The 23,672-nt window shown below is 39.1% G+C and overlaps 1 protein-coding gene across 1 annotated transcript; it reads right to left on the bottom strand.

Moving 5' to 3' along the window:
• Positions 1 to 305: 305 nt before the first annotated feature.
• SULT6B1 (sulfotransferase family 6B member 1) lies at positions 306 to 18,985 on the bottom strand. The gene is made up of 7 exons (XM_024552661.3): positions 18,754 to 18,985; positions 17,639 to 17,751; positions 15,201 to 15,290; positions 9,274 to 9,400; positions 5,593 to 5,687; positions 2,500 to 2,656; positions 306 to 672 (listed from the first exon to the last, which is right to left on the bottom strand). The coding sequence occupies exons 1-7, from the start codon at positions 18,953 to 18,955 to the stop codon at positions 542 to 544; spliced, it is 915 nt and encodes a 304-aa protein (XP_024408429.3). The 5' UTR covers positions 18,956 to 18,985; the 3' UTR covers positions 306 to 541.
• Between the last annotated feature and the right edge of the window lie 4,687 nt (positions 18,986 to 23,672).

The following is a 23,672-nucleotide window of genomic DNA, read 5'->3' as shown; positions in this document are numbered from 1 at the left end:
TATTCCTTTTTTTAAAAGATTTTATTTATTTATTTATTTTAGAGAGGGGAAGGGATGGAGAAGAGAGGGAGAGAAACATCAATGTGTGGTTGCCTCTTGACCACCCCCTGCTGGTGGCCTGGCCTGCAATCCAAGCATGTGCCCTGCCTGGAAATCTAACCGATGACCCTTTGGTTCTCAGGCCAGCACTCAATTCACTGAGCCACACCAGCCAGGGCTCTAATATTTCTTATAGTGCACGTACATTAGAGATTATTTCTCCCAGTTTTTTAATATATAAAAGCCCTTTATTTTATCTACATGTTTGATAGATTTTTAAAATCCTTTTCGTAGCTAACTGGCCATTCCTCAAAAAGTGAACAAACTTAAGTTTTTGCTCAAAAACTTCAAATATTATCATTATTCTTAAATTTGTATTATTTATCCCTACATGTTATTTACCTATCATTATTTGCTTATTTGACCAATTTGTTGTTTTATTATTTAAATTCAGTTATTATTAAGGAAAATAAAATACCCAAGCCTGAAGAACTGACCAGAATCAAGCTTGGCAATATGACTCATACTTCAACTTTGCTCCTAGTGCAGTGCCTGCTAAGCACTCTTTGAATTTTTCATCCATTTCCTGGTTCTGGGTTTCATTGAACAGATGTTTCCAATCACCAACTTCACCTACAACACACACACAAAAACAGTAGACTCAGACACTTGTTAGAATATTTTTTCTTACTTTTACCATTTTTAAGTGTAGTGCTTCACTTTCAAATGTGAAAACAGACACATGAAAAATATAGAGTCTTAAAAAACTAATGTAATTTCTTTTTTAAAATTAACCATATCCACTGGAGCTTCCCCATCTGTGGTGTGGTAGGCGACATGCTTGCGTTCTATCACTGAGCGGACCCTTGGGCTCAATAATCTCCCATCTCCACCTCTCTCCCAACAGTCAGGACTTAAATGCCTTGTGTTTTTTCAGAGCCACTTTATTCCTCTTTAAAGTCTTTTAAAACCTTAAATACTCCTGGAGAAGTGAACATTTTGGAGCAGGTTTTGTTTAACACCTCAGATCCTGAAAATTTTGCAAAAACTGATTATTTTGCCTGGGGTTAGAATACGTTTTTCTTACTTGCTTTTAAATGTAAAGGAAGTTACTTCTTCCTTTATCATCTTTTGATGATTTGGGTGGAAGTTTTACTTCCTTGTTGCATAGCCATTGAAATGTATGCTTATAAAGGATGGTTCAAAGACATGAGGAAATGCTTAGACATATGAAGGAAATAAAATAAAACACAACTGTTTACACATGTCATCAACTATATAAAATATCACAGAATAAAGCTGGAAGAAATATGCCAAAAAGTTCAACCTGCCTCTGGTGGGGGAAATGTGGATACTTTTTAATGCTTTTTCACATGTTTCAGTGCTTTCTGAATTTTCTACAAGAAATAACAGTAAAAATCTTATTACATTATTTATTTTAAGATTTTTCTACTCCATATGGTATTTGATTAACAATGTATAGAAAAGTTGCATTTCCCCCTCCTTAAAGCCATAAGACTAGGCATAAAAATCAGGGCTAAAGTCAGGAATCAGACCAAAGTCAGAGTTACAATCAGTGGCCCATTCACAGTGGGTTTTAAAAATAGGTTTGTATTTGACAAAGTGTAGTAGAGTCAGTCAAATAGACTTAAGTTCAAGTCCCGACTCCATCATTTATTAGCTTTGTGACAATGGACAAATTAACATCTCTGAGCATGATGCCCACATTTCTAAAAGGAAGGATTCGGTATCTTTTTTTTGCTATAAAATTTAAGCCCAGCAAGGGCCAACCACATGAATAGATGCCTAACAATTGACAGCTGTTGTGACGTATGCTGCCTCTAAATCGCACTGTGCTCTCATTCCGTACGCAGTAGAATAAACTGGCAATCCCTGAGCTATGCCATCATAAATTTCCACAGGGAACTGGAATGCTATAACAAAATTTAGTGGAATCACCAGTGCCAGGGACAACTAGTTGCCCATCCAATATCATTTTCTTTTCCTTCCTCATTTACAAAACCCTAATTTTAATTGGGTTATGTGCCCACCTTTAGAAAATCACATTTCCCAGCCAAGGGCGCAGTGAGAGGTGGCCACCAGATACAAGAAGTCACAGATTGAGGCTTCTAGCAATGGTCTTAAAAGGGGTCTCACTCGCCTAATACACATAATTCTGTCTCTTGCCTTTCCCTTTTCATTTTAATGAAACAATCCTTGAATGTTAACGTAATGGTGGAGCCCTAGCTGCTCCCTTGTCATCAGAAGGTGACAAGCAGAAAGGGAAAGGAACCTAGTACTCTAAAAGATATTCTAAGCTGCCAGTTCCAGCTCTGAACTGTGGCCAGACTTCTTGATAAGGGAGAGAAAAAGAAAAACCTGTCATATTTAAGATAAAGTTATATGAATTGCCTGTTACATGCAAACTGATGGATGTCCTGGAAACCAGCGCAACTTTACCTTTGCGGAACAGGAACGGGCCAACAGCCCCGTGTGTCTCCTGGCACTTGGCTCGCATTGCCTGGAAGGTACTCTGAGCAGAGACAGTTTGAATCTGCTCCCCAGTGAGAGAGAATCCAAAGAACTCAGCGATTTGTTTTATTCCAGCAGCCAGATTCTGAAAACAAAATTTTAAAGGATACCCTTCTTTCAATGTGAATTGTGCCATAAGCAAAGACATACTTCTTAGGCAAAATGGATTTATTAAGCCTAACTGTTTAATTCATCTGTTTATCTCTCTACTCAGATTTACTTTGATATCTCTGTATAAACAGTTGAGATGTCCTTAGCAGATATTCTGTATCAATTTTACATTATAGTTTAAATTTATAATTCTTTTAAATTATTTAGGATGTAAATAATGACATTAAACATTAATTAATAGGTTAGAATTTTATCTAAGATGATAGACTTTTTTTTAAAAAAAGCACCAGTCTAATCTAGCTGAGGAAATTAATGTATTTGTACGTGCTCACTTGAATTCTCTTTTCTTCTGAATCCTATTTATAGCTAATGTTTAATGTGATCAAGGAAGTATAATATTTAGAATCATAAAAAATAGAAGGGATTTTAAAATTTATCTTGTCTAAATACCCTTGTAAATCATGAGCCCCACCTTCACCCCTAACAGTATCCCTGACAGGGGAGGCTCATTAAATTTCTTAAACTATATTCTATAAAACACTCATATACCTCAGGACAGTTATAGATGTTTCACAAAAAAAGAAAGAAAGGAAAGAAAGGAAAGAAAGGAAAGAAAGGAAAGGAAGGAAAGAAAGAAAGAAAGAGAAAGAAAGAGAGAGAGAGAGAGAGAGAGAGAGAGGGAGAAAGAAAGAAAGAAAGAAGTGTGAATGGTTGAGGTCAAATAAGCTTGGAATCCTCCGGATTAAACAAAAGTAAGACTTTTCTCCCCCTGCAGGGTTTCTCAGTCTTTAATATGCAAAATGCAACGTGAATCTCCCAAAGGAGCGGGCTGTCTAATACAGCAGTTCCCAAATCAATTTGAACAAGCAACTGTCTTCCAAACCCCAAGAAAGAATCATTAATGCCTGGGGTAACACTAGCGTTCTATGGAGGATGAGTTTCAGAAACATAATTCTAGACTAGAGGGAGAAAAGACTAAATAATTATGTTCTTCCATGCTATATAAATGCATCCCATAAACGGAAGAGGTAGGTTGCATTATCCTTTCTTTTGATGAAACAGGAGAGACTTGTGTTAAAAACACAGTTCGGTTAGAGGGCATTTGATACTCTCCCTTCCCATTAACATACCTTCTTCACTGGGGTTCCAGGACTCTGGTTACCTCCTACCTCGTTAGTCATTCCTGCTCAGTCTCCTTTGCTGATTCCTCCTCTTTGCCCCCAACTCTTTTTATGGGAGGGCTCCAGGGCACAGTTCTTGGTCTCCTTCTGTTCCCTCCCCATATACTTACACACATAGGTAGGTAATCTCATGGCTGTGAATGCCATCTATGTGCCAGTGATTCACAAATTTGTATCTGTAGCCCAGAGCTCTTGCCTTCAAGAGTTTTATGCCCAACTGACTACTAGACCTCTCCATTTTGGTGACTAGCACGCATCTCAAACATAGCAAGCCCCAAAACAAATCCCAGTGGTCCCCTCAATCCTACTTCACTTGCCATCTCCTACGCAGATGATGGCAATTTAATCCTCCCAGTAAGTCAGGCCAATAATATTGGAGTCTATTTTGACTCCCCTTTTTCTCTCACTACTTTTATCCTCCTCCAACCCAGCAGCAAATCCTACTGGGTCTTCTTTCAGTATATACCCAGAACGCAACCACTTTTCATCACCCCCACTGCTTCTCCTGGTCTGAGCCTCCACATTCCCTTGGCTGGCACCTCACAGTTTTCCCTGCACTGTCTTTGCCCCTCTCCAGTCTGATCTCACATACCAGCCAGGAAGATCCTATGAAAAACACGTCAGCTCCTATCACTGTTCTGCTCGAACCCTACAATGGCTTTCCATTTCACTCAGAGCGAAGGCCAAAGTGAGGTCAGCGTACTGTGACATCAGCCATTCCTCACACTCCGCCCCGCATGGGCAGTGTTCTCATGGGTTACTCTCCCCTTGCCTCCCTCCTGACCCTCAATCATACAGGCACTCCCCCTCAGGGCCTTTAGTCATTTCTTCCGGCCTGCTCTTGTGCCAGTTCCCCACTTGGCTCATTCCCTCACCTCCTTCAGATCTTTGCTTAAATTGCATCCTCTCCAGGATGCTTTCCCTGACCATCCTATTTTATACTGGTGTTTGTCCAGCATCCTAATCCCCCACCCCCAGGCATTTCCAGTTTTTCTTCATCAGCTATGCCATTTCTCCTCACATATTATATACATTTTCATTGTTCCTGTTTTTACTATTCATCATTCTGTCTTCTTTCCTTCTCCGGTGAGAATGTGAGCTTCTCTGGGCCAGTGAACTTTGTCTGGTGTCTCACTGGTATATCACAAGGGCCTAGAACACTGCTGAGCAATCAGTCACTAAATGGTTGTGAATAAACAACTACAAATTACGTGGAAAAATCAATTCACAGCCAAATGCATGTTCAATTAAATCTCAGTTAAGACCTACCTATTGTTTTTCATGTTTCTAATTTGGACCATCTATCATAAAAGGAAACTAAAGCAGCAACTGTGAGTAATAAATTGCTAAGCATTATTTATTTCTGTTAAATAATCCACCTAAGCACGTATGCATTGTTTTTTTTCCCTAGCACTATATCATATCTACAGAATATTCTTTTTTTCCAGCAGAAGAAAGGCCTGCTTGAGTGTGGCTGGTAGGGCAATAATATGGGTGTAATAATTTATAGCTTTAACTTAAACATTTCACCTAAAATGTCATATGGTGTGTTTGAGTGTGATATTGTCATGTTACAGACTTACATGCTTAAGGTTTTATGATCATGTAATTAAAGGGGGCATAATTTGTGCCAGACCCTGTATGTGTTCATATAAGCAGACATTCTAAGTGCTCTGGGTTGTACTTTATAATAAATTTTGTTAAAGAATATCAGGAATCATAATCTCACCTCTTTCAGGTCTTCATATAATATAAACTTAACATGTTCGTCATCAAGATGTTTGTTCCAATTGATTGCAAAATCAAAATAGCTTCCCCAAGAAACTAAAACCATAAGAAAAAAAACTTCTTAGGGAATTCTAAATAACTGAGGTTAAAATGATAGGTGGTTAGTGTATGCTCTAAAACACAAGCCACCCATACACGGGCGAGCTCCGACAATGTGTTTGTAGGTCGTTACACATCCGTGCGGCACAGGCAGCGGCACGAGCCAGTCCTGCAGTCGTATTTGCGTTAACTTTGTCTCCATCAGTACTAACGCAGCTAAGCAAGCTGTACGATGGTTTGATTAAAAACTACAGACATTCATGAATATTTAGGTGAATAACATAATTCAGAAGTAGTGAATGATACATGAAAACTGACAGAGATAATGCCAGAAAAAATGATGGGACAGATATTATCTGGACCAGTATTAGCCAATAGAACTTTAATGTAAGCCACGCCTGTAATTAAATTCTTTTTATTTTTTCCCAGCCTTAAAATGTTTTAGTAGCCGCATTAAGAAAAGCAAAAAAAGAAACATGTGGAATTAATATTTTCTTGTATTTAAGCTAATATATCCCAAAATATTATTACTTCAGCATGTAATCAACATAAAAATTATTAATGAATCATTACACATTGTTTTTGTATTTTAAGTCTTAAAAGCCAGTGATTATTTTGCACTCAGAGAATCTTAATTTGAATGCTAAGTTTTTACCTGAATCACTTGATATGTTTTTAGACTTCACAAAACTTATATTTGGAAAAGTAGATTCATACATTCAACTTGTACCAAACTTACTTTAAAAGTTTCCAGTAAATAAATTGAGTAGTTTTTAAATCTAAATTTAAATTAATTAAAACAGAATAAAAGTAAAAAAATTAACTTCTTAATTGTATCACCTTCCAAGTGCTCAGTTCCCACAGGAGGCTAGTGGCCACCGTACTGGACAATGTGGGGCTAGACATTGATCAGCTGTGCCACTTACTGTGTGACTTCGAGCGACTCCCTAAGCCTCTTCGTGCCTTAGTTTCCTCATGTGTAAAATGGGGTCTGGTGTGTGAGGTTTAAATGAATTAACACATGTCAAATGCCTAATTAATAGTACGTACCAATTCAATAAATTTGGGCTATTATTATTTCATTAATAGTAAAAATAATCTCATAATTTCTATAGTTATCATCCTTATCATGAAGCCCTTGCTTTCATCTAGGCAGTTTCTACATGTTTTATTTGTTGTGGCAAATATAGTAAGTTTCTTACCCTTTATCCAATACACTCCCTTATTGGGTGCTAATCAAACCCCTGTTGTGACTCCCTTAGAAGAACTGTGATTGGTTGACGTGATAGTCTGGCCAGTGAGACACAAGCAGGGGTCTGCTGGAAAGCAATTGTTGTTTCGGTGAGCATTCTTCATGATCTGAAGGTGATGGTTAGAGAGACAGTAACCAACTTGAGAGCACAGTGGAAAAAGCAACAGCATGAGCCCAGGGAGTATCAGAGGTTCAGGCCTTCCTCGCTGGGCTGCCGAACCAGTTGCCTACCTTCAGGCTTCTTGTTGGGTGAGAAAAAGAAAATCTGATGTGTTTGGGCCACTGTGACTGGGATTTCTGCTCTTCTAAATGTAATATTAACTGACACGCACACACTTCACACTGCAATCTTTAGAGCAATCCAGTGAGACAGGTACAATTTTCATGCCCATTTTGTTAATGGGGAAATAGAGAGTGTAAGTAACCACTGTAAGCCCACACAGGTGGTAAGTTGTGGGTGTTGTACATTTCAAAGACAGTCTGACAGTAGACCTTGTGTGGCCAAACAAAATCTATGCTGTCATACCTCCGGTAGGTCAGATACTCTTACGTGTTTTCACAAGTAAGAAAACCATAGTTCGGAGAGACAAAAGCATTGCTCAGAATCCCCCAGGCAATGAATGTTTTGAACCCATGTTTCAGTTCTAACTCTGCTTTTTAATAGCTGTGTGACCTCTCTTTTTTCTTTTTTACTTTTTTTCTCGGTGTGACCTTTCTATGCCTCTATTTCTTTCTTCATAAAATGAGGATAATAATAGTATTATATTTATAGGGGTCTGATGAGAATTAGAGTTAAATAACGTGTGCTAGGGAAAGCATGTAGTGCCTGGCATGTAGTAACTGCTCAGTAAACAGTAGCTATTTTATTTTATATATTGATTACTAATATACAACAATAAGTGGTGGACCCCAAATCCAGGCCTTCTCATTCCAATCTTACATGCTTACAAGTGCATTCAGCTGTCTCCGTAAGTTGAGCTTAACAAATTCATAAGGCAGAAACTCCATCCAGGTTATCACCATCATATCTAATTATTGCCAATCAAATAATTAGGCCAAAAGGATGGATAAGCCAACAAAGGTTCCCCAAAACAGATTATCCCAATGATGACAGGTTTCTCATGGTGGAATGTTCTCTTGTATTACTAAGGGGATGATGTTTCAGACTTGCCCTGGCTCCATCCTGTCTTAGTGAGTGGTTACCAGGTAAACCAAAGTTTTCGTAATGGTGCTTCATAAGCACCTTCTGTGCATTTTCCTTTTTCTCCAACATCCAAGTCCCAATATTTCATCTTTTCTAAGGAGCCAGTCTGTACCCAGTGTCACACACTGCGCTGATCACCTTTAAAAGTGGTCCTCTTAGAGACACGTAGCAACGACGTCCCCTGTAGGTTCACCTGGCATTAATTCTATCTTCTACACTGCGAGAACTCAACAGAGCCACTACTAAAAGGAGGCATTTATTAATCTCTGGCCACTATACCCATGGAAGTAGAGTCGCTGCCACTTACAAGCAGTGGGACCATTGGCAGACAAGTGATTTAACTTGTTTGATGCGTTTTCTCATTTGTGCAATGGGGCTAATACTGCCTTCCTCATAGGTTGTTATGGTCTTAAATGAAATCATGAATATATAACACCTAGTTTAAAACCTGGAGCATTAGTAGGCACTTCAGAATTGTAGTTATCAACAACCAGAAGTAAAATACCAAGGTGGTCTAACAAAAATTTATTTCCTTTCTGGCAAATATTGTGGTTACTCAGTATTATGGTTTTATATATATATTTTGTTTTTATCACTGGGTTAGAGACTTAAGAGAAAATGAACTAGAAATGCTTTTCTATATGATTCTGTTAGAAGCCTCCTTGTCCCATGTCTGAATGGCCACTCAATACTCATGGTCAACATATAAATTGTGTAAATTATTTTTAAAAACAGTAACGTAGCCCTGGCTGGTGTGACTCAGTGGACTGAGCATGGGCCTGTGAACCAAAGGGTTGCTGGTTCAATTCCCAGTCAGGGCACACACCTGTGTTGCGGACCAGCTCCCCAGTTGGGGGCAAGAAAGGCAACCACACATCGATGTTTCTCTCCCTCTTTCTCCCTCCCTTCCCCTCTCTCTAGAAATAAATAAATACTTTAAAAAAGAAAAAACAGTAATGTATTGTTTGATGCACAGACTAGCGGTGCTATAAAACTTCATTGAAAAGTTATTTTGAATTCCTGGATCCAGCTTAATCTCCTTTCTTTCTTTACCCTGAAACACATTTGAATTTTCATATTTATGTGGTCATATGTCAAAGTGAGAATTCTTTCCCCAACAGCCATACCTTGTCCTTTCATGAACTGTCTGAAGAATTCATCCCAAGAGCCATAGCTTGGAATATCAGGGACATCATTGTGGAAATGGAAAAAAGACACTGCCGTATCTTTAGGGTTTCGGAATATCACCAGCATCTAGGGAGACAAAATTCAGTTAATCAATTTAGGACATGTTTTGAACTGTGGAAAAGTGAATGGGTGAGCAATATCATGTGTCCTCTTGCAGGCTGCAGAGTTTTTGACCATGTAGAGAAAGAATGACGGTAAGAAACCGAGGAATAGGAGGTGATAGTTGGGGAAGTCTGGAGAGAGGGGAGAAAAGAAGAAGAAAAAGAACACTGAGGTTATCGGAGAGGACTTCTGGTCATGAGTTTAGAGAGTAAAGAAACATACGTAGAAGATGAACAAAAGGGATGAGGGCAAACTCACAAGCCCATAATCTGGAAGGTTAAACCTCTAAACAAAGTAAAAAATGCAAAATAATATTAAGGACAATTAAGATAATGTTTGAGTTTGATGGGAGAAGATCAAAGAATGGCAGGCCGTTCTTGGGACTGAGGTATGATGGGTGATGTAGATCTGACCTCCTATCTTACACCTATCTTCTCTGATGAGGAGTGAATTTATTCTTTGAAGTGAAGAGTGTGAAATACACCTTGTAAAGAGAAAACTGACACCCAAGCAAACCAAAAGATTACAGGAGAACTTCTGGTCACTCCACGTGGATTTAGTTAGGCCTTCCGTCCTGACGAATTCCATGTCAAGAACCAAGGAGACTGAAGAACACCGTACTGAGCACTGTTGATGGTCACTGAGGAATCTGAGATGACACGCAAGCGCTTCAGGAGACTAGAAGTCGGCAGACATCATTTCAGGTTCGGAAAGGAGGTAGATGGGGATTTGCAAAGTACAGATTTGTGAACCTGACTTCCATTTGGGGGAAGTTTTCTAGAATTGACCGAAGTGGATGATTTGGGGCCACAGAAAAGAGGAAGTAGTAACTGTCAGGGGCAATATGGGTTCTCTAAGAATAAGTCACTGCTAACGCTAGGTTTTTCTTAAGCATACTCATAGTTTCTAAATTAGTAAATTTGCGGCTAATTATTTCTCCTACAAAATGGAACTTAGAAGCTGAAAGCAGAAGCAATGAGGCATACAAAACTCGTGTGCAAAGGAAGTAAATAATTTAGGTAAACATGCCTAGAGGTTTTTTGATGGCATTTCCACTGTCCTGATGAGGCCATCATCATTGTAATGAGTGATTTAGGTAAATATAGAAGCTTTATTTATCAAATTTATAGATGACATGAAACCGAGAGGGAATCAGGATCTCAAAACACCTTGCCAGTCTAAAGAAATGAACTAACGCCAACAGGGTCCAACTAAATACAGATAAGTAAGCTGGGGTCTATGTCTTTCACTTAGATCTACAATGCCCCCCAACCCCTGAATCCAAATATAGCAGATTTTTGTCCTGTGAGGGTGTTATATTTGGGGCTTTGACTATCACTCATTGGTTCCCTTGGCTTGCAGCAGTTACTACAAAGCCATAGATTTGAACAGTGAGGGCCAGCTGCAGTGTGGACAACTCCCCAGCATCAACCACTGCCCTTAGCTGCCTTTCTTTTCTTGCCCTTGTACTCTTGTGACAGTGAAACTGTTTCACTCCAGATCCAAATCCAAATGTTTTATAAATTACTTTAGCTCTGTTTCTTATGCAATAATTAGAGGGAAAAAAATCACCTAGATTTGTGATTATATTTAACTACATTAAACTGGAGAGATTATATGTGGAATGGATTTTAAAGGAATGGTGGAATCCTCAGAAAAAGAGCTAAATGAAATTGAGGCAAGCAATCTATCAGATTTAGAATTCAAAAAAATGGCTATAAGGATAGTCAAGGAACTCAGTGACACCTACAAGGAACTAAGTGGGAACTACAGCAGCATGAAAGAGGACATAGAAACTATGAACAAGAACCAGGGAGAAATGCAGAATACAATATTTGAAATGAATAATACACTAGAAGGAATTCAAAGCAGGCTGGATTAAGCAGAGGACCGAATCAGCGAGCTGGAAGACAAAGTAGAAAGAAGTACCGAAGCAGAGCAACAAAACAAAACAAAAAAAAGACTCAAAAAGAATGAGGACAGTTTAAGAGAACTTCAGGACAACATGAAATGTAACAACATTTGCATCATAGGAATATCAGAAGGGAAAATTACAAATAAACAACCTAACCCTACGTAGACAAGAACTAGAGGAACAACAACAAAGCCCAGAGTGAGTAGAAGGAAAGAAATAATCAAGATCAGAGCAGAATTAAATGACATAGAGACTAAAAGAACAATTCAAAGGATCACTAAACCCAGGAGCTTGTTCTATAAAAGATAAACAAAATTGACAAGCTTTAACCAGATTCTCAAGAAAAAAAGAGAGAGGCCCCAAATAAATAAGATCAGAAATGAAAGAGGAGAGATTACAACTGATACCGCAGAAATACAAAGGATTGTAAGAAACTATTACAAACAACTATATGCCAAGAAATGCGACAACCTGGGTGAAATGGACAAATTTCTAGAAACATATAATCTTCCAAATCAGAATCAAGAAGAAGCAGAAAGCCTGAATAGACAAATAACAACTAGTGAAATTGAAGCAGTAATCAAAAAACCTCCCAGCACACAAAAGCCCTGGACTGGATGGCTACACAGGAGAACTTTACAAAACATTTAGGGAAGAGCTAACTCCTATCCTGCTCAAACTATTCCAAAAAACTCAAGAGGGAAGACTCCCAAACTCTTTTTATTAGGCTACTATTATCCTAATTCCAAAACCAGGTAAAGACACAACAAAGAAGGAAAACTATAGGCCAATATATCTGGTGAACATAGATGCTAAAATCCTCACCAAAATACTAGCAAACTAGATCCAGCAATAGATTAAAAAGATCATACACCATGATCAAGTGGGATCCATCCCAGGGATGCAAGGATGGTACAATATTCACAAATCAATAAATGTAACAAACATAAACAAAATGAAAAACAAAAATCACATGATCATATCAATAGATGCTGAAAAAGCATTTGATACCATACAGCACCCATTTATGATAAAAACACTCAGCAAAGTGGGAGTACAGGGAGCACACCTCAACCTAATAAGGGCCACATACAAGAAACCTATAGCCAAAATCATACTCAATGGGCAAAAACTAAAAGCTCTCCTACTAAGATAGGAACAAGACAAGGGTAACTGCTTTCACCACTTCTATTCAACATAGTATTGGAAGTTCTAGCTACAGTGATCAGACAAGAAATAGAAATAAAAGTCATCCAAATTGGAAAGGAGGAAGTAAAACTGTCATTGTTTACAGATGACGTGGTAGTGTATAGAGAAACCCCATAGGCTCCACCAAAAAATGACTTGACCTAATAAGGGAATTTGGCAAAACAGCAGGATACAAAGGCAATATTCAGAAATCAAAGGCATTTTTGTACACCAACAATGAAATATCAGAAACAGAAACTAGGGGGAAAAATCCCATTTACTGTAGGAATAAGAAAAATAAAGTACCTAGGAATAAACCTAACCAAGGAAGTAAAAGACCAGTACTCAGAAAACTACACAACACTGAAGAAAGAAATTAAGGAAGATAAAGAAATGGAAGTATATACCCCATTCATGGACTGGGAGAATTAACGTCATCAAAATGTCCATACTACCTAAAACAATGTACACATTCAATGCAATCCCTACCAAAATACCAATAACATGTCTCACAGATATAGAACAAATATTTCAAAACTTTATATGGAACCATAAATAACCCCAGATAGCCTCAGCAATTTTGAGAAAGAAGAGCAAAGTAGGAGAGATCACTATAGCTGATATCAAACTATACAACAAGGCCACGGTAATTAAAACAGTTTGGTACTGGCATATGAACAGACACATAGATCAATGGAACAGAATGGAGAGCCCAGAAATTAATCCATGTCTTTATGGTCAGTTAATAGTTGACAAAATGGGCGGGAGCATAAAATGGAGTAAAAATAGCTCCTTCAATAAATGGTGTTGGGAGATCTGGACAGGTACATGGAAAAAAAAAAAGACATTAGACCACCAACTTACACCATACATCAAAATAAACTCAAGATGAATAAAAGACTTAAATATAAGTCATGACACCATGAAAGTCCTAGAGGACAACATAGGCAGTAAAATGTCAAATATCCCTGACAGCAATATTTTTGCCAATATATGTCCTAGGGCAAGGGCTATAAAGGAAAAGAATAAACAAGTGGGACTACATCAAATTAAAAAGTTTCTGCACAGTTAAAGAAACCATCAGCAAAATGAGAAGGGATCCATGTGTACAGGAAAACATATTTGCCAATGATACCTCTGATAATGATACCCTGACAAGGGTTTAATCTCCAAAACACAAAAAGAACTCATATGACCTAATGGCAGGAAGACAAAAAATCATTTAAAAAATGGGCAAAGGACATGAACAGACACTTCTCCAAGGAGGACATACAGAGGGCACAGAGACTTATGAAAGAATGCTCAACATTCTTTAGTAATGCTCATAGCTAGCCATCAGAGAGATGTAAATTAAAACCACAATGGGATACCACTTCATACCAGTCAGAACGGCCATCATTAATAAATCTACAAACAAGTGCTGACGAGGATGTGGGCAAAGGGAACCCTTGTTCATTGTTGGCAGGAGTGCAGACAGGTGCAGCCACTGTGGAAAACTGTGGAGTTTCCTCAAAAAGCTAAAGATGGATCCACCATTTGATCCAGTGATTCCACTGCTGGGATTATACCCTAAGAATCCTGAAACACCAATTCAAAAGAACCTATGCACTCCAATGTTCATAGCAGCGTTATTTACAATAGCCAAGTGCTGGAAACAGCCTAAATGCCCATCAGTAAGTGAGTGGATCAAAAAACTGTGGTACATTTACACAATGGAATACTAAGCAGCAGAAAGAAAGAAGGAGCTCCTACCCTTTGCGACAGCATGGATGGAACTGGGAAGTGTTATGCTAAGTGAAATAAGCCAGGCCGTGAAAGACAAATACCATATGATCTCACCTATAAGTGGAATCTAATGAACAAGACAAAAACATGAGCAAAATAGAACCAGAGACATGGAACTAGGAACAAACTGACAGTGATAAAAGGGGTAGGGGGGAGGGATAACAGGGGAGCGAAGGGGAGGGGTCTAGTCAAGGAACATGTATAAAGGACCCATGGACATGGACAGCAGGGTGGGGACTGACTGAGGGAGGAGGGCGGGACAGTATAGAACAGAGGGGGAAAATTGGGACAACTGTAATTGAACAACAACAACAAAAAGAATTTAAATCCTTATTTCAATTAATTCTCATCTTTGCTCTTGAGACAGAGAAAAGAGGCACCCTGAAATAAGGAAATGGGAAGAGACCAGGTGAAAACAAAAAGGATTGGGTAAAAACTAATAGTTGTAAGAATAGATCAATAATGTTTAATAAAACAAGATTTTTAAACAACTAAGAATAGCCGAAGCACCTACAGTTATTTATGCAAGACATGAAGCTTGCTATTACATCTGAAAATCAGAAATGAAATAATATCAGACTTCAGATAAATAGTGCTGTACCAAATAGAACTCAAAGGAATAATTTTAGCTCACTTTCCTAGGTTGTATTCTTTTGTTAAATGCTAAATGTCCCAGAGCTGAAATCTCTTCACTATAAAACATATTTTAAAATATGTATATGTTTTATATCTTTGTTGATGATTCCACTGATGTGAATGTAACTATAACTCATGAGTAGCATGAGTTATAGTAGCAAACTCATCATATAGTTTAGAAAGCCAATCACTTTACATTAAAAACTTCAAACTGAAATACCACTAGGAAAGGACACTCACCTTGACTTTATTCTTGATGATGGACACGGGTAATTTGTCATAATGGAGGTGAGTTGCCAAAATCCTTGGTGATGGAAACTGTTTCATTCTCTTAAAAATATATAAAATAAGTTGAAAGCATGTGTGTGTGTGTGTCTGTTTATAGTAAATCACTCCTAAGTTTGGTATATGAATGGTAGTGCTTTTTTTTTTTTTAGATTTTATTTATTTTTAGAGAGAGAGGAGGGGAGGGAGAAAAGAAAGGGAGAGAAACATCAGTGTGTGGTTGCCTCTCATATGCCCCCCACTGGGGACCTGGCCCACAACCCAGGCATGTGCCCTAGACTGGGAATCAAATCAGAGACCCTTTGGTTCGCAGGCTGGTGCTCAATCTGAGCTTCACCAGCCAGGGCTGAATGGTAGCTTTAAACATTATTATTGCTGTGTCTTCTTCTCCTCCCTCTCCAATTTTTTTTATTTCTATTTCCTCTGTGGGTACAAGGAATGGAGAATCATAAATGAATAGTTAAAATTTTACTTTTGAACTTCCTTGTTGGACACCACTTATCATTTTTTGGTCATTTTTTTTTGAAAAATTTACCTCTTCCCACAATCATACCAAATATTTTGTTCAAGAAAGCTCATAATGTGCAATCCACCTTTTCACTTAATTTGGGTCTCTTCTACATTCAAGGTCTTTAACAAAAATATTCAAGTCTTCCCATAGCTCCTTCAAATCCATTTTTAACATCTAGATCTATTTCATTTTACAAACAAAACTCCATTCAATTAAACATTCCAGCGGAACCTGGAAGTGCCCAGTCACTTAAGTACCTGAGAAATAATTTATGAGAGAAATTCTTGTCAGTATAAGGACTCAGTGATTGATTCTTTTTTTTTCTTTGTCTTGTAATCTACTTCTACTGATAATTTTACTTATTTTTTTAAGTTTATGTTTCAATCACAGTTACATTCGATACTACTTTGTATTCGTTTCCGCTGTACAGCACAGCAGTTAGACGTACACATCCTTTATAAAGTGATCTACCGAAGATTTTAAAAATGAGTTGTAACCTGTTTAATCTGCCAGGGTGCAGGTTCATCCTGATATCAGACCTTGATCATATGTTATGTGGGGGGAAGAGGGGAGGTTTCAAATATTCATTTCCCTGCTTGTAGACTAGGTTACTCACTGCTTGGTCACATAATTTCAAGTAATAAAATGATATTTTGACATTTATAGGCAATTGTTTTGTAAAAACTTAGTGGAGATTTCAACTCAAGCAAGGAGGCAAAAAATGAGGTTTTAAAAATTAAAAACAATTTAAATCAATGATATGGGTCCAATTGGTGATCAGGAGTCATACCACTTGATTTACATAAAATTGTACTTTTTAGATTTGGATGTACTTTTGTATTCATTCACAGTAATCCTCTCAGGCAGGTATGGTAACCCCTATTTTAGAGATTAACAATAGGCTTTGAGGTTTTAAGCCCTTTGTGAAAAATCACACAGGTGGTAATTTTCAGATTAAGTGATAGAGTCCTTTTTCCACAAACGGCATGGCCAAAAATCACATAAAGACATATGAGAAACAGTAAAGTTCCTAAAAGGATTAGAAAAATGTTCAAGGGGAAAATGGGAGTTAATTGTAACAAAACTGGATAAACATATAATATGTGCATGAAAATGTGTGATACAGCCATACTGTAAGCCATGTAAAAACTAGATACAGCTGCATCTCATTTAAGAAAATATGTGTACTTTAGAGAAGTTTTTTAGAAAGTGAACTTTTATGTGGAGTTCCTCCTGTCACTTCCATTTTAAAACAAAAGGCATATTGCACAGAAAACTATCTGTGTTGTTAGGTATGAAGAAATTACAAAAATACAAAAAATGTCTTTAAAACTACCTGGAGAAAAAAATATAAACATCTCTGATAAATTACAGATATTCAAAACCCAAATACCATCCCGAGTTAAAACATTTTCCTGAAACCCTGGAACTGCAATCTTATTATGTCTCACTCACCTTGTAGAACATTTTAATGTTAGTATAGATGCTTTTAAAGACTTCCTTTTTACTAAAGCTCTCTTTCTTTCTTTCTTTCTTCCTTTCTTTCTTTTTCTTCTTCTTTTTAAATAAGCTGGCTATACTGTGTAGAGGTTAAGAACTCAAATCAGAAAACTCAGGTTCAAATCTTAGCCCTGCCTTTTATTCTCCTCCCCTTGACCTTGGGCAAGTCTCTAACAGTTTTACCTTTTGTAAAATGGCGATGAGATTATTCCGTAATAAAATGAAACAATCTCTGAAAAGTGTGGGGGATAGGATAAGCACACAATAAGTTACAATAATTATTAGTATTATACTTTCTGAACTCAAAACTCAAAGGTACCCAAACCAGAAGAAATCTTTCTTCGATAATTTGCTACAAATTTAAAGGCTATTTTGTACTAACCTGATATTTTTCTGGGTCCCCACATTCAAGAACAGGGAATTCTGGATATTTATACTTTTTTTTAGAAGCAGCAAATATTAACTCACTAATAATGTGAAGAATCCAGTTTGAACCTATAAGAAAAATCAGACATACAAAGTTCATTAAGGAGTCTTGATATAGTAAAGGCATATTACTTTAGCAAACCCATCACAAAAATTAAAATCTGCCACCATTTCCTGATGCGTGCAGTTGGCTCTTCTATGTTTAAAGTAACCTGTGCTGGGCAAAGAAACAAAGGTTTGTGGAAAATGCTATTTACTTACATTAATATAAATTCAACTTATCTCTCAGATTTCTCCTTTAACAAGAGATAGTACTTCTTCCTGAATCTAGCATATGTTCCTTACAGGAAAATGTTATGCTGTGGCAATAACTGTTTAACATATATCACATGTTATTTTACACTAATGAATACTTTCAGTAGGAGTATATATAACTTTGATCTTATAAAAACCCAGCATCAGTGAAGGGAAAGAAAAATATTAAATGAGGTTGGCTTTAATAAACACTTAGAGATAAAACAATGGTTTAAAAAATCAAAAGTTGATGACATGAAATTGGATAATTTATATTCTTATTATTTTATCCTCCACCGATGATCAACCATTCTAAGACTGGTTTGAGAAACTGGAGGGTTGATGTTTTATCCTGAAAAAATAACTGATTACATGGAAATCATATAAATTACGGATGTAGCTGTGCTTTTTATTCAGCCCAAAATCAAGATGAAAAATCGCTGCCACTCTCAGTGCTCCATGGCAACTGGACTTCCCTGCGTCCTGTTTCTGGTTGCCAGCCCCTCCAAGCATCTGTCTCCCTCCACCCCGCCCCAGCCCAGCCCAGCCGCCAAGCTCCAGTCACACAGGCCTCCTTCCTCAGACCCCGGGGTTTCTAAATCTAGCAGTTCCAGTTGGTGACTCTACAACCTGCGCTCTCACCCACCTTGGCCACCCGCTCACCGATTTCTGGCTAGCTTCCTGCAGAAATGAAATGCCTTCTAGCCACCTTTGCCTTGCACCCTGCCCAGCCTACTCACTATGTAAAATTGACCTTGTTGAAAGGGAGTTATTTACCGCACTTTGGATAAGATGCTAGCACTATGTCATCGCTCCGGGCTTCGAAGGCGTCCAAGGCTTGGAACGTTTCTGAGGTGCACATGGTGACTGGGTAAGGAATCCCCTGATAGGTGAAAAACAAGTGAGAAAGTGCAGTATCTTTTGATTTTTCCAGAGCTTCATCAATGTAATCAATAAACCTGGACATATCAGTGGCCATGCTGGCTCCCAGCTAGCGAACCTGCTTTGTAGGGGCAGTGGTAGCTTTTAATGGAGCTTCTCAGGAGGTGGGATAAAGCGCTCCTCCCATTCACATGAGGAGGAAGGCATTTAATTTTCATGCAACCCCCCACCTTTGTGAATACCCACCTCTGACAAAAGGCAAACCACAGGTGCAAAACAGGCTGCGGATCAGGGAATATTACCCCAAGGGCAGATTATATTACCATTATAGGCACCCCTCCCAATGAAAGTAAGAATGGAATCTGTTAATAGACAATAATAGGTATTACATATTGAGCAAATAGTTATTTGATTGAATCAGGCATACAATATTCGTATAGGCAAAAAACAATTCATGAACGAAACCAGCAATTCATGAGCTCTGTCTTCAGTTGATAGCTTTGCACGAACATCCTACATGGCACGACAAGGAAGTAATGCGGTGGAAGAGAGTCCAAGATTTGGGGGGCAATTCTAGACACCAGGCTCAGAACTGCCATTTACTGGCTCAATACATTTAGAAGCCGGAAGACCTGAGTTCGAATCTTGGCTCTGCCATTGCTAGTTGTGTTATTCTGAGCTCATAATACACATGCCAGGGCCATGTAAAATGCAGATGACGACAGCTGCTCCTCCTGACCTATCTAACAGTAGAGTTGTGTGGCTCCTAGAAGGGAAATGCTTTGTCAAGGGGAACAAATGCACTGGTACCACTGTGCTCTGAGCTCCTTCCCTGCCCGTCAAAGTTTCTAGAGTGAGATACTCACTCTGCTATCCAGCTTTTCCCAGCAGTCTCTTTTCCCATCAGGGGGTCCAACCTTTTGGCGTCTCTGGGTCACACTGGTGGAAGAGTTATCTTGGGTCACACATTAAATACACAAACACTAACAAAAACTGATGAGCAAAAAAAAAAAGGTTTTAAGTAAATTTATAATTTTGTGTTGAGCCACCTTCATAGTCATCTTGGGCCACAGGCGGCCCACAGGCTGCAGGTTGGATACCTCTGCAAGTTTAGATAAATTGAACTGTAGTCTTACCTCCTTTGCATCTTGGTGTGGCCCTGGAGGTAGAGGGAGGTAAGCAGAGATAATGCGTTCAACTCCTTGGCCATGTCCTTAACACAGGAAGTTGATTGTTCTCTAATTCTGCTCTTTGCCCTTTCTCACATCTGCACGACAGACACGATGCTAGCCAGCCAGATTTGCAAATTCAGAGAAAAACAGCCTTCCGGGGGATGGTAGACCAAGATAGAAGAAACTTGGCTCACTGGACAACCTGATGAAATAAAGCCACTCTGCAAATAACGTGCCTCCTTCTCAACAGTATTTGAAAGAATACAATTGTCTGCCATGTGGGACCCACTGAATTTTTAGTGTCTTTGTTACAGTAATTTAGCCTATATCCTAATTACACTTTCTGCATCAAAATTTACTCTTTGTCTTCTTTTTAACTCCACTATCCTTGAATATACCCTTGTATATTAGTTTTCTTCTTTCTCTACCATTTCCTTCTCCACATCATTCTTCTTCTTCTTCCATTTTGATCCCCTCTAACCCCAGAAACATATATATTTTTTAAACTATATTTACTTTTCTCTAACTAATGAACTTAAGAAGTTAATTCCTAGGCTAAACCTTAAGAAGTTAACTCTTAGTTATGCATAGTTACCTAGCTGCTACAGTTATTCATATATCGGTTAAAATAACAGCTAATATCATTTAATAATAGCTAACAAAAATGGACAGCTTATATGTACCAGACACACTGCCAAGCTGGTAAGATTACATGGATGATTGAATGTAACTTCATATTCATAACAGCCCTATGAATGAAACCAGTATTGCTAGTGTTACCATTCCCCAGGCAGGTTAATTGGAGTGTTACGGAGCTGAGTCGAGTTAGCTATTGAAGGAGCTGGGCTTGGAAGGCAGGCTGAGTTTCCTGGCAAAAAGGCAACTGCAGCAAGATCCTTCTTAGAGGTCCCGGGTTTAGTTAGCGCCACTGCCTTCTTGGGGCTTCTTCATCGGCTACAAGAAACAAGGCCACAGGACTTTTCAATGAAAAACAAAACAAAAAAACAACTCTCCGCTTCTGAGGAGAGACATTTTTTTTATGACCCCAAGGGAAATAAATTTCCTGGATTCTAAAACATTTTATTTAATAATAGCATTTTGAGAAATCACTATGTCAAATGTACATAGATTGTAAGATGCATTCCAATTTCAGAAATGGAAACATGCATCATGGAATTGAGGAAACGTTATATGTCACTGAAAGTATCTTACTGAGGTACTGGTGGATGTGGGAGGGCAACTTTTAATCTCCATTTTGAGAGGAAAGGAATAAGTATCTGGGTTTTGTTAAAGTTGTGACTATTATTATTATTATTATTATTTTAGAGAGAGAGGGGAAGGGAGGGAGAAAGAGAGGGAGAGAAACACGGATGTGAGAGAGAAACATTGACAGGTTGCCTTTCATCCACGCCCCAGTCGGGGACTGAACCCACAACCCAGGCATGTGCCCTGACCAGGAATCACACCAGTGACTTTGCTCTTTGCAGGATGAAGTCCAACCGAGTCACACTGGTCAGGACATGATTTTTTTTTTAAGCTTGTAAAAAGGTAAAATTAGAATGTGTGAGTGTCTAACTATTTTTTAATTTCCATACAGTACTTCCCCTTCAAGGTCTCATTACCTTACACAATAAGAAGATGCTATTCAGTGGAGGTGGGAAGGTTGCGTATTTCAGAATTTCCTCTCCCCCAAAGAAAATGGGGTAGGACTGGACTCTCTGCCAAGCTGCTTAGTGGGATTGTTCCTTCCATTATAAAGAGTCTTTGTTTTCCTGGGGAAGATGGAATTTAAGACATTAATCCAAACGTTGTTATTGTCCTTTCTTTGGCACTTAGTGAGTAAAACATTAAAAAAGACAGTTTGACTGGATCCTGTTCTGACACTAATGCCTGTAATTATAGGAGGATTCATGGGTTGTTTTCAATTGTAATATGAGCTCTGATTCTTGTTAGTCTCCCTAAACTCAGGGTAACCTGTCAACCTGGTAATTCCATATACTCAATTCTAATGGTCTGGGATGCAGGAGGGGAGGGAACAGTTGCATGGCTGATAGCGAAATAACCTCGACTGCATGATGCATTTGCACTGGCGTGCCTTTGAGTGCAGGTGGGCCTCATGTTCTGTGAAATCCCAGCTTGCTGTTCAGCTCCTGGGTCCATTCAGACCCAGGGTAAGCGGTGGTGGACCTCTCAGACAGTGCTGGCCTGGCTTGGCTCATGGCCGTGGTGGCAACAGCATAGGAGGTTTATTTAAAGCATTCTTCTTTGAGATTAAAAAGATCGTTCCTACTTACCTCCTTTCTTTTATTTTCTAGGCTATCGACTAAGAAAGAGAGAGTGGCAAAAAGAAAAAAAAAAAGTCTAGGGTGATTGAAATCAAGTCTGATCAGGAAACCAGGAATCAAGTAGCATGTGGCTCCGGTGTGCCAACTGGCCCAAGGCCGGTTTTTAGGGGCAGGGAAATTGGCCCCTTCAGTTCTGTCTTCCTATCTACGTAGCGGGTGTCCTTTCATAGTCTTGTGCTTTTTCCCTCTGTTTTAGCAAAGGAAGTTCAGGATTGAAATTTACCTTGGAACCCTGCAGGTAGGAAGAAGGGTGTATCCTCTTTGTAGTTTGGGAGTTTACTAAAACCAGCTCCCCTCTTCAGAAGTTGAACCCCAGGAAGGCAGGATGGAGTCCAGGACATAGTGGATGCTGGACCCATTCCAGATCCAAGGCCATTTGTCTGCTAATGCTTTGGCCTTCTGGATTGGAGGTGTTGAAGAACCCTTCCATCTCAGTAGTGGTGGCTGGCTGCGCGAGGGTCCTGCCCCCACTTCCCTGCCTTGGGGATGGTGTCCCCAGCACCTGCAGCTCTCCACTTCTCTGTGTCCTGTGGCCATCTAATGGAAACCTGGGCCATTCCAAGATCCTGGGCTCTTTTGTCTGTAGGTGCCGTTTGGTGCCCAGCATCAATGGGTCATCTACACAAATCTAGACTAATCTCTGCTGCCTCATGTCAGGTAATTCAATGAGCTTTACCTTGAGGATCCCAGCCAGATTAGCTAGCTGCTCTCTCTCCAAGGTGACCGTGAGAGAATGGGCAGCAAATGTCCTTGGTAGTGTTCACGTGGGGTCGCTGCTGCCGGTGCACCTGTGACCACTACAGAAGACTGGGACTTTAGCCAGCTTCTGTGCCTGGGGTGTGATGCAGCAAGGAGTATCTACTATTGGCCACCTGCTTCCCTCTGCCAGCGTTAGCAAATCAGGATCAGACTGGGAAAGTACAGCCCTCAAAGGACACTTTTGGGAAGGGTACTGGAGACTTGGAGGAGGATCAGCTAGACTTCTGAATGGAAGAGCTGGAGCTTTTGCCTCTGGGGTTGGGGCTGGAGCAGGTTAGTTACCCTTCACCCAAATTATGTGCAGGCATAGCCCTCACACCTGCTACTTGTGAGTTTCTCCACGTGACACTTGTGAGAATCAGTTCCACTTTGAAAATCTGCTGCCAGTCTCTCCCACCTGCCCCCCAAACCCTCTGCCCTCTACCCCAACTCACTGATCAAAGATTGAATCAACTTGACCAGAGTCTCCAGAGTCTAAACTTTTCCTGCCCTAAACCTTGTGGCCAAGTGATCCTTACCTCAAAACATGTTTGTGAAA

This window comes from Desmodus rotundus, chromosome 5 (assembly GCF_022682495.2).
Source record: "Desmodus rotundus isolate HL8 chromosome 5, HLdesRot8A.1, whole genome shotgun sequence".
In the NCBI taxonomy this organism is placed as follows: domain Eukaryota; kingdom Metazoa; phylum Chordata; class Mammalia; order Chiroptera; family Phyllostomidae; genus Desmodus; species Desmodus rotundus.
The sequence above is the reverse complement of the archived record's forward strand: the minus strand, read 5'-3'. Positions and strand labels throughout refer to the sequence as shown.